The sequence below is a fragment of the Narcine bancroftii genome, chromosome 1 (genome assembly GCF_036971445.1).
Source record: "Narcine bancroftii isolate sNarBan1 chromosome 1, sNarBan1.hap1, whole genome shotgun sequence".
NCBI classification, from domain to species: Eukaryota; Metazoa; Chordata; class Chondrichthyes; order Torpediniformes; family Narcinidae; genus Narcine; species Narcine bancroftii.
The window spans coordinates 121,295,424-121,307,882 of NC_091469.1; the positions used below are offsets into that span (position 1 = coordinate 121,295,424).

A 12,459-nucleotide genomic window follows, 5' to 3' on the forward strand; every position below is an offset into this window, starting at 1 on the left:
AGCATTCTTTTTTTTAAATTTTTTATTTTTCACACCATAAACCACATTGACCATGATACATACATTTTCCTTTTCAAATATATAGTGTCATTTTCTCCCCCCCCTCCCTCCTCCCATCCCACCCTCCCTACCTCCCCCCCATCCATTTAAAGTACAAAATCTAAGATACATTAAACCAGTCAAACAATGTTGTCATTCAATAAAAATAAACAAGAAATTCCACTGAGTCAATTCTTTTCATTTCCTTCTCCTTTCGTTCATTTAGGTAGTGAATGTCCCTAGTAGGTTTTCTCTATTGTGTTTCATGTAAGGCTCCCATATTTGTTCAAATATTTCCATATTATTTCTTAAACTATATGTTATTTTTTCTAATGGAATACATTTATTCATTTCTATATACCATTGTTGTATTTTCAAATTATCTTCCAATTTCCAGGTTGACATAATACATTTTTTTGCTACGGCTAGAGCTATCGTAACAAATCTTTTTTGTGCACCATCCAAATCAATTCCAAATTCTTTGTTTTTTATGTTACTTAGGAGGAAGGTCTCTGGATTTTTTGGTATATTGTTTTCTGTCATTTTATTTAATATTTGGTTTAGATCTTCCCAAAATTTTTCTACTTTCTCACATGTCCAGATTGCATGAATTGTTGTTCCCATTTCTTTTTTACATCGAAAACATCTATCAGATACTGTTGGGTCCCATTTATTTAACTTTTGAGGTGTAATGTATAGCCTGTGTATCCAGTTATATTGTATCACACGTAACCTCGTATTTATTATATTTCTCATCGTTCCAGAACATAATTTCTCCCATGTTTCCTTTTTTATCTTTATATTTAAATCTTGTTCCCATTTTTGTTTAGTTTTACCATTTGTTTCCTCATTCTCCTTTTCTTGCAGTTTAATATACATATTTGTTATAAATCTTTTGATTATCATTGTATCTGTAATCACATATTCAAAGTTACTTCCCTCTGGTAACCTCAGACTGCTTCCCAATTTGTCCTTCAAGTAGGATCTCAATTGGTAATATGCCAGCACTGTATCTTGAGTTATATTGTATTTATCTTTCATTTGTTCAAAGGATAATAATCTATTTCCTGAAAAACAATTTTCTATTCTTTTGATCCCTTTTTTCTCCCATTCTCTAAAGGAAAGGTTATCTATTGTAAAAGGGAGTAACTTATTTTGCATCAATATTAGTTTTGGTAATTGGTAATTTGTTTTATTCCTTTCTACATGAATCTTTTTCCAAATATTGAGTAGATGATGTAATACTGGAGAACTCCTACGTTGTACCAATTTTTCGTCCCATTTATATAATATGTGTTCAGGTATCTTTTCCCCTATTTTATCTAATTCTAATCTAGTCCAATCTGGCTTTTACTGGGTAAAGCATTCTTGACGCTGTCGCTAGCGTTGTGTCCTGCAGCGCAAGATGGTGCCGGTGACTGATATCAACGTTCCCCCAATGTGGAGGACGCTCCGCGCATGCACAAAATACCACGCTTGTGCACAATGACCGAACCGGTCCAGGCTGCAGAGGGACCCGACTCCCACTGGCCTCGAGATGGTGGGTTGGGGTGGTCCGTACCCGCAGTTGGGTGGCCCCGATTGTTTCAACAGCAGAGAGGGAGGAGGAGGAAAAAGATCCTAAACTGGCTGCAGAAGAAGAGCAATTACTGGAGGAGGCTGCAACTTCAATGGAGGGTAGGCCTGAAATGCAAATGCAGAAATTTGTTTTATCTAAGTTAGATTTCTCATCTATCACTCCTATTTTAAATGACATAGTTAGTCAAATTGGAAACTTGGCTACACAAACGAACCAAGGATTCATTAAAATGCGAGGTGCAATGTCCAAGTTACGGGGGGGGGGGGGGGTGGTGGAATGGCTACAATTAAAATGGATGTGAGTAAATGGCTTCAAGCAGTTGATAAAGTGCAAGATAATTTTGAAAAGCTTGAAGAATCCTTTTTTGATTATAAAGATGAGATGGAGTAATATAAAGAAAGATTTGAACAGATTGAAGATTCATTAATTGGTTGGGAGGTACAGAAGTCATATGTGTTGAAAAAGATTGACACTTAGGAAAATCAAAGCCGGAGGAATAATGTTAAGATTGTGGGATTACCATAATATATTGAGGGTCCGAATCTGCTTCAATTTTTCCGAAAATGGATTCCTGAGGTCTTAGGAGTGGCGGAATTTCCAGATGGACTGGAATTGGATAGAGTGCATTGGATGGTCAGAAAAAAACCATATCCTGGTCAAGCTCCTTGATCCATTCTGATCCGGGGCTTACGATATCAAGACTGAGAGACAATTTTGAGACTTGCAGTTCAGAATGCCAGACGTAACCAGAGTCCATTGATTGTCCAGAAAAACAGAGGTTTTTTTATGCTGATTTAAGTCAAGATTTTATTAAAGATCGTAAGGAGTTTAATTCAGCTGAGAATGTTATGTGGCAGAAAGGGTATAAGTTTGCATTCCGTTACCCTGCGGTGTTGAAAGTCTTGTATGGAAATTTTTAGTCTCAATTTGTTGATAATGATCATGCGACTCTCGTTTTTGCTAATTCTTTACCAGTTAATAAGCAGGGTCAGGATCAGACCCCTCAACAACAAGTGGTGATTCCTGGAGGAAGGACTGAGAAAAGAGAGTTGGAGACACGACAACAGATAGATGAGCAAGTTAACCGTGCATTGGAGGCAACTTATCAGTCTTGATGTGATTGTATCTTTTGATTATTGATTGTTCTGTTCTAAAGTCGTCAGCCACTTGTGGCGTTGGTCACTCCCGTGTAATTGAGGGGGGGTTCTACACTTATATTGTTGTAGTTTTTCTTTTTTTTTGGGAGGGATTTTTTTGTGTTTTACTTTGGGTTTTTTATTTATTATTAATTTTTAAGGAGATTTTTCTTCTTAATTTTGAGCTGTGAGGGGTGCCACCCCGGGGGAGATTTCAGGCTAATTTGAATTTTGCAATTTTAATTGCCTTAATTACCCAATTAAAAGAAAACAGGCATTAGCTTACATTAAGATGATGAAGATTGACATTGCATTCCTGCAGGAAAAACATTTGACTGAGAAGGAGCAATAGAAGTTGAAGAGAGACTGAGTGGGGCGTGTTATAGCACGAGGTGTTAAGGCTTTAATAATATCTTGACAAATCAGCATAAGGCAAGAGGAGTTGCTATTTTAATGCATAAAAAGTTATTTTTTACATTGGACACAGTTTTTGCAACAACAGGTAGAGTGTTAGTTGCAAATTGTAAGATTTTTTCAGAGGCTTGGACATTGATGAATGTTTACGCACCTAATGTGGACGATGAGGTGTTTATGTCAGAGGCTTTTTTGAATTTGAATCAGGCATATGATAATAATTTGGCGGGGGGATGATTTTAATTGCTGTTTGGACCCCTTATTAGATAAATCTCCAAAATTGTTGGTTAAAACAAAAATGGCTAAACATTTGTCAATGGTTATGAAAGAGTTGAATTTGGTAGAGACCTGGAGGAAGTTAAACCGGACAGAGAAAGATTTTTCTTTTTATTCGGCCAGACATGAATCTTATTCTATAATTGATCTTTTTTTTTAGTATCAGCGCAATTGCAAGGTGGATTTACTCAAGCTGAATATAAAAGTAGGAAAAGAGGTCAGATTTAGAATGTGGAACACAGATTCCAAACTCTCCATGCAAGAGAGAAAATCATTTGCATGAAGAAATGAATTGTTCTGAAAACAACTCTACAAATGAAATTTGTGAGTTTTAGAGGTCTGATGCTTGATATTTCAAAATACTTCTTTATTGCTTTTGAGAAAAATTTAAAGAAATCTGATGCCTCACACTTACTCCATAGTTGCTTTTGAACAGTAGTAAAAACTGAGTTTCAACACAAAAGCTTTTTGAGACTCCACTTTAAAATCATCTCTGAATCAAGCTTAATTTACTTTATTAATGTTGAGAGTAATTACCTATTTGGGTTATTCATTTATCAAGAGCACAAGTAAGACAGTGTGTATAGTTTGTTATATGGTGTGGGGAAAAAAGGGCCAACATTAAAATAATGTACAGGCACACAGTCTATTTTTAAGGCTGGAAAATTTAATATTATTCAAGTATAGATTTTAGATATTTGCTTTATTGAGCTTGAAAAGTAATAAGTAGATGTTTATATTCTTTGGGGGTGTTCTTTAACTATCTTTAAAAGATATATAAAAGATATATTCAAAGATGTATCTTTAAATGATATGGTATTATTTTGAATGCTCGCTGTCTAGATGTTTTGATGAATTTAACGTGTCAGATTATATTTATTTCTTTTCTGTTGATAGTGAGAAGGAACACAAATTTATTTCACATGCATTTGTGTTGTATTTCTGCTGCAAACTTTAAAATTTTCTCTTTGTTTATATAATTTGACATTGTCTGTGGAAAAGTTATTAATTACTTTTAAAATAAGGAGCTATACTGAGATTCTTCAGCAGAAATGCAAGGATTTAAAATAGATTTTTTGTGCTTGTTGCTGTGTTGTTTAGCATCTTTCAGTGCCTAGAGATTTAGATGGGAAGGTGGGTCTAAAGAGCAGAGTTTGTAAGGTTGTTTTGGCTTCATGGTTTATACAAGCCATTGTTAGTGGATGGATTCAAGGTGACTGCTTGGAGAAGGGTGACTAACTGTTCTAGATTGTTTTCATAACATTAATTAATATGCAGGATTAATCGAACCAAATTTATCTCTTGGAAAGTTAAAGGATTAAATAGCCCAATTAAATGCAGAAGAGTGTTTGCTCATGTCAGGTGTTTCGAGGCAGAAATGATTTTTCTTCAAGAAACTCATAACAAAAATTGTGATAATGGTAGAATTATGTTTTAAGGAAAGTTTTTTTTTCTATTTAATTTAATCCTGTTAAATTAATCTTATTGAGATGGTCACTTTTATCTATCTTCAATTCTATTAAAATGAATATTTTACCTAAATTTTTGTATCTTTTCCAATATATACTAATTTTTGTTCCTAAATATTTTTTATATACTTATATCTTCTATATATGGGAAGGAAAATTCCCCCACTTAAATAAAATTCATCTTCAAAAAGATAAAAGGAACAATGGTTTGGCATCTCCTAATTTTAGATTTTATTACTGGGCAGTTAATGTACATAACTTTTTGATAATTGAGTTGACCATGCCACATGGGTAGAAATGGAAATTTATTTTGCTAAGAATACTTCTATGTTGGCAATTCTAAGTTTTTTTTGTTGCTTCTTCTTTATATAAACTAACTGATAACCTGATAATTACACACAGTCTGAGAATATGGGCACAGTTTAGAAGGATTTTTTTTATTTCAGAGTTTTTCTCTTGCCAGCCCTATTATATCCAATCACCTTTTCTTGCCTTCTTTACAAGACACTGCCTTCAATGACCGGAACAAATTGGATATAAAATGTTTTAAAGACCTTTTTATTGGCAACAATTTTGCATCTTCTGAATAATTGGCGGTAAAATTTAGTTTACCCAAAATTCATTTTTTTAGATATTTACAAATTAGACATTTTATTCAATCTCAGATGCCTGATTTTCCTGGAATCCCTGAGATGACTGTTCTTGTCACTTTTTTTGATGTACAATCTTCCTATAAAGGCTTAATATTTCTTATGTATTATAATTTGGCTGATCCAAGACTTGCCCCGCTAGTTAAAATCAAGAATGCCTGGGAGCAGGATTTGAATCTGTCATTGTCCGATGAAGTATGGGACACCATCTTCCTTTTGTGCACAGCATTGTTTGCTGCAATTTAAAGTGGTACATAGAGCAGATATGTCTCAAGTTAAATTGTCTCATTTCTATTCAGACATAAATCCTCCATGTGACAAATGTAAAATAGGTGATTCTTCTTTAGTTCATATGTTCTGGATGTGCCCTAGCTTAAAAGAATTTTGGAAAGATGTTTTTTAAAACCCTATCTGTAATTCTAAAGTTAAAATTGGAACCTTGCCCTTAAATTGGTCTTTTTGGATCATCTCAAGATGTTGAAGTATTACTGACTTCAATTCTAAGCTGAATTTTATGTTTTACATCATTGATAGCCAGATGCGGAAAGATAATACTCCACCTACACATGCACAATGGCTGAGATATTATGACTTGATTCACTAGAAAAAAATTAGATACGCTATCAAGGATTCAAATATCAAGTACCAAAACATATCATACTTAAGAATTAGTTTTGTTCTAGAAGCTTGGTGCTATGCTGTCCTTCTCCAAGTATCAACTTTCAACCTTAGAGGATGGGGTTTTGAATTTTTTTTATATTTTTTCCTTTTTTTTGTTGTTAAATCTTATTTTATTGTCATGACTGTGCTCTGGATTTCCTTATTATGAGAATATTTGCATAACTTTAATTTTTTTTTCATTTTTCTGAATCTTGTAGCACATTGTATAATTGTGCTGTTCAATCATTTATGCTGTAAAATTTTTATAAAATATTTGAAAAAGAAGAGTTAGTGAATGTCATTTTGTCCAGATTGTGATTCTCTTTTGTACTAATTTGAGGGAATACATGTTCCTATTTTTTCAGGACAACCAGGACAGACTTCCAAACAAAACAAGCAGTTACCCATTGACATTCAAACCAGACCACACCACACAGACAAACCAGCTTCGCACAATCATATGGAACCTGGCACACCATGAACTCAAACCAAAGGACTGGAAGAGGCTTGCCACGAATTGGAATTTCACTGAAGAACAAATTAAAGGAATTGAGGAACAATGGACAGGTGGGAAATTTGTTATTCATTGAAGCATTTTTATATGTTAAAACTAAAATAATTCATTATTTCATCCTATTGCCCTTTACTGTTCAAAGGAGGGATCTTTTTCTTAGTAAGGTGCCAATGCCCACAAGTACAACAGATATTCTTTCTTCCTCTGGAAAAAATGCCTGGCCTCTGTTCTGCATGCCCATGATCAGGGATTTGACACTGCACCTAAAGGTAGTCTTTTAGCAAGTGGAAGTTATTCTCATCCGATTGTACAAGTACAACCCGATGAAACAGCATTCTCTGGTCCTCAGTGCAAAACATGCAGACACACAACACATACAGACAAACAATATATATGCAGGACAAGTATTCATAAATGCAAATAAATTAATAGATATTGTGGTACTTTTAAGTGGGATCCTAACTTGGAGACCTTTGATAATTCCACTGATGGTTGCTTTGCACCATTGGAACCTCAGCCAACCACAAACACCAGAGGACTGAACCTGCAGTGCATTTAATACTGAGCAGAACTGCTATTGCAACAAGCTGCAGGTCTCCCTTCTCAAAGGTATTTGTCCAATAGTAGTACTAGTAGCACTTACTTTGATGTGGTTGTGATATAATGAAATTTGTGTTACAATCCCCTGGAGCACAATAATTTCCTGAACAGAAACATTAAGAAAATCTTAAAGGGCTTGACAGGGTACATTAGAATAGGACATTTCCCCTCTGGAGGAAGCTTGGACCATGGGACACAGTTTGTTCACTAAGGGCGGTGAGCTATTGGAATTCCCTACCCACAACTGCCTGTGGAGACCCAGCTGTCGAGTTTATTCAAAACAAACATCACTATATTTCTGGACAGTAAGAGATCCAAGGAAGATTGAGATAATGCAGGAAAATGGAGCTGAGGTCAGCCAAGATCATGATGAATGATGGGACATGAGAAATTAGGAGTCAGCATCGATCTGGCTCTTTGATCATGTTCTTATCATAACCAGGTGCACTGCAATTTCTCAATGGTAAACCTCTGATCTTTCTCGTGAATGAAGTCAGATCATTTTGTAAATAATCTGAAAAATTGACCTTTGTGGGCTGTGTTTACTGCCTGGAACCCCCACTCACATCCATGCTTGCTCGATTCCATTTGCCAGCAGTGGTTCTCAATGGCAACTGGTTATTGGCACCTGAGAAATGCTATCAGTGGAGCATGGGTAATTGGAATGTCTTTCCACTGCAGCAACTGTGGAGAGCATTAATGTTCGTGGTGGTTGTTGAACTACTTTGCCCTGCGTAATATTGAGCTTTCTGAGTTATTTTCATTGCACTCATTCAGGTAAGTGATATATGTTGACTTGTGTGTGGTAGATGGTGAAAAGGGTGTGTCACTTGCCTTAGTACTGCATGGTTAGTGTAATGGGCGGCTCAGTTAATGTAGCAGTTAGTGCAACGCTGTTATATAGTGCCAGTGATTTGGTCGGGGGTTTCAATCCCGCGATGCCTGTGAAGAGTTGTATGTTCTCACCCTGACTGCATGGCCTTCCTCTGGGTGCTTGTTTCCTTCCATTGTTCAAAACATACTGGGATTGTAGGTCAATTGGGTGGCACGAGCTCATGGGCGAAAAGGGCCTGTTACTCTTCTGTATGTCTAATAAATTCCCAGCCATTAACCTAGCATTTATATGATTGGTCGAGTTGAGTTTCTCATTTGGGCCAGTGATATAATGCCATTGGACAGTAAGGCTGGGCACAGGAGACTGCAGATGCAGAAATCTGAAGCCAAACACAATCTGCTGGAGAACTCAATGGATCAAGCAGCGTCAGTGAGAGATAAAGGACAGTGGACATTTTGTGGTGAAACCCCTCAACAGGACCGAGGGATGTTGGAGAGCAGCTCAAGACAGGGTGGGAGCTGGTGGCCCACCTGGCATTGGTGAAACAGGCAGAGGTGAAATAAGACAGTCAGAGGTGGAGGAGTGGCAAATGCCAGTCAAAGGGGGGTGGGGCAGAGAGAGAGAGAGAGAGAAAAAGAGAGAGAGAGTAAAAAGGGATCAGGTGGAAGAGGATGAGTCATGCAAGGTGGAGTGGGTGATTGGAGGACAAAGACCGCATGTGCTGGAATCTGATATGTAGAGATGAGAATGGTGGGAGGAAGAGACCAGATGGAACCAAAGGGCATGGGTGGGGGGAGGAGAGAGTGGAAGAATCCAGAGGGGTGATGAGGGAGGGGGGAGGAATGAAAGAAGTGGGGGGGGGATGAGAATGGGTGGCAATGGTTGGGAAAGAGGACAAAAAAGGGTGGGGAGGAAGAACAGGGTGTGCAGAAGGGTCATTACCTGAAATTGGAAGCTTCTGTGATCATGCTATCGGAATGTTGTTCCTCTAGGAAGAGAGGAGGAGGAGACCCAGGCACGGGTATTATCAAAAGCCCCTTTCACATTGGCGAACTGCTAAACTGGCCTTTCAACGAACCGTTTTAAGATGGTCGAACAGTCGTTTACATTGGACCAATGTTAACTGGTTCTCTGTGCCATTTCATATTCACCACCCAGCATCGCAGAGCAAAGGGGTGACCATCCTCACTAATTGGACCCGGCACTCCCTATCCCGTTCACACCAGGCAAAACAGTACGCTGATTCAAAATGAATAGGCGATGATACAACCTCTCTAGGTGCCAATTTGACATCTGCGTGCTGGTTCATGAGCATACACACTAGCATACACAGAATGTTAACTGGTAAATCAGAGATTAATTACTAGGTTAAAGTGCCAGTGTGAAAGGGGATAATGTTCCTATAGTTTGCATTGGGCATCACTCTGGCACCCCTCCCCATGGTTCCATCTGCTCTCCTTTATCCCACCATTCACACCTTCTCTACTTCTCAGATTCCAGTACTGGCAGCCTTTAGACCTTTTTTATACAACCCGTCTCTGGCTTGCTTGATCACACAGAACAGAATAAAACCTGAGTTGGCAAGTCCTTTTATACAGCATGCTGGCTTCCTGAAGCAAAAGAGGTGGGATGTATAGCACAGCAGCTTTGGCACCTAGCGTTACATTGTGTTGTGTTCAGAAAAAATTGGATTTGGTGGGATGTATAGCACAGCAGCTTTGGCACCTAGCGTTACATTGTGTTGTGTTCAGAAAAAATTGGATTCGGTGGGACTGAACACAAGGGTTTGCAATCACACAAAGCTTTTATTTATTGTGTACTGTTTAACATTTTCCCACATTCTTTTATAAATTGTGCAGGTGTGTGTTTTATTCCCTTAACATTTTCCCATGCTCTTCTACAAATTGTGTGTTAATAAAAGCTGTGTGTGATTCCAAACCCTTGTGTCCAGACCCACAAAGGCAGTGCTGACATTTGCACACTCTGCACCTAGTAGAGTCCCCTACTCTACTCACTGGGCACCTGTGACTGTGATCCTTTTCTGGACCCAACATCACAATATCATCTTCCCTTCCCATTTCGACCCAGAAACATAGTTCACCCCTTTGAGACTGGCCCCACATCAATATGATCCACCTCTGACACTACCTACCTTGGCGAATTAAAGTCGGATAAATTCAGACCCCCTAATCTGCTTTTGATCCATTCATTCAGTTAGGTGAAGTGTTCAAGAGGCGGATAATATCCGGATTTAATTGTATGTGTAAAAGGGGTTTTAGTCTTCTGATCACTCACTCCACCCTGTGTGACTCACTTCTTCTACCTGAACTGTTTGTTTTATTTCCCTCTCTAACTAGAATCTGCCACTCCTTTGCTTCTGTTTCATATTTCACCTCTCCTTGTTCTGCCCATTCCACATTGCGGCCCCTGTTTCATCCCTTCCATCCTGTCCTCTTTACACTTGCTTCTGTACTTTCCTCAGTCCTGATTTAAGATGACTTTATTGTCATGTAATTGTACAGAATATGTAATATAACACAAACTTTCCTTCTGCATGCTGCAAAGCAGACAGAGTTGACTTTGTGTTGCCTGGCACCCCTTACATTACGAGGGAAAGGGAAGCAAAACAAAGTCCCTTCAGAATCACTGAATGTCCGCAGATTCTCCACCAGCGCTCCCGCAGATTCTGCAGCCGCACAGATTTCTGTTTGATTCATCGGCATACAAGCTCCAGATCCAACCTCCAACATGATCAGGCCCTTCAGGGGCTATACTTGCCTTCAGCACATCTTGAATCCCGGCTTCGTTATCAAGTTCCCATGGACCAGTCTCCAGCAGTCCGCAGCCTTTGCAAGTCATTTGCAGTCTATATGGGTCCCACAGCCGCTGTGACCCTTACTGTTCCACTGCCTCGGGCGATATCCTGTAGGGTTGGGTCCTCTACTTCTCAATGGGATTGTTCTCATTTCTGGTGCCCTCCTCTGGTTCACAATAAGGCACAGACCCGTGATTACAGAATTTTAAAATAAAACACTAACAGGCTGTTTAATGACTGTATGGAGCCACTGGCATTTGGATCAGGTGGTTGAACTCTTTGGAACAGCGCTTGGTCTCTGCTCTCTGCTCTTCTGGGTCCGCACCAGTGGCAACGCTGCCGTGACAGCAGTTCTGGCAGCACCACTGCTAATGCTACCTGACCCACTGAGTTCCTCCAGCAGAGTGTGTTTGGCTACAAGGCTGCATGGTTCAAGATTCTCCAGTTGAAGATGTTAAGATGTTCAGGGCCTGGCACCTCCGTGGATGGATGTTTTTCTCATTGATGAGAATATTGACCAGGTCTCAACTTGCTGCATTATTTGCTGAGCAGTTCTGATTGACATTTTCCACTCCCTAACCCTAACCCTGCCCAGGTCTGCATGAAAAACTGTTTTCAGAAATAGAATTTTTAAATATGTGTCTTCGGGATCTGGCTCTCACTGGCCGTGAAGTGAACGTTGTGCGGTCATTAGCAAACATTAGGTTAACGGGGAAAGAAAATCATTGATGAAGGACCTGAGATGATCAGGCCCAGGACTCTGAATTGTGAAACCATGGCAGTGATATCCTGGGTGTCCGATGATTAAACCTCCAATGACCATCACCATCTTCTCTTGCGCAAGGTGGATTGGACTGGACTGTATTCCCTTTGATGCCCATTGACTTGAGTTTTACAAAGACATCTTGATGCCACAAGCACTGCTGTGATGTGAAGGTCAGTCATTCCTACCTGGAATTCAGTTCCATTTTCCAAGGTGGGGACTGGAGCTAACTTGTCCTGGCCATGATATTGAATAGGTTATTGGTGAGCAAGTATCACTTGATTGCACTAACAACGACTCCATCACCTGGCTGATGACTGAGAGTAGACTGATTGAGCAGTAATTAACCAGATTGGATTTGTCCTGCTATATGTGATCAGGATGAACCTGGGTAATCTTCATATTATTGTTATATTTTCCCAAACATTATCTTTGTAGGATATCATAATGCGGCCAGCTCTTTGATTTATACCCGAGCAGTAAAAGAAAAAAAAAGTAGCTTTTTTATCCTTACCTCTCAACTAAAATATGACACTAACATGCTAATACAAGAAAAGTTTTTTTTAAATGTTGTGTGGTGGAGCGGAGGCTCATGTGACCTGTGACCCTTTTCTGGACCCTTTCATATTCCCCACCCAGCATTGCAGAGCAAAAGGGTGACCATCCTCACTAATTGGACCCGGCACTCCCTATCCCGTTCACACCAGGC

The 12,459-nt window shown here is 38.9% G+C and overlaps 1 protein-coding gene across 8 annotated transcripts in view; it reads left to right on the forward strand.

Moving 5' to 3' along the window:
• Window positions 1-12,459, forward strand: part of LOC138763459 (ankyrin repeat and death domain-containing protein 1A-like) — an 83,623-nt gene that overhangs the window by 59,754 nt on the left and 11,410 nt on the right. For 7 of the 8 annotated variants that reach the window (XR_011357586.1, XR_011357583.1, XR_011357579.1 and 4 more), the window contains one exon: window positions 6,589-6,790. Coding sequence is in view for 4 of the 8 variants with exons in the window: in XM_069937646.1 (XP_069793747.1) it covers window positions 6,589-6,790 (202 nt within the window). In the remaining 4 variants the exon portion in view is untranslated. Of the gene's footprint in view, window positions 1-3,604; window positions 3,769-6,588; window positions 6,791-12,459 lie in introns of those variants that run through there. The other variant, XM_069937679.1, reaches the window with a different exon arrangement.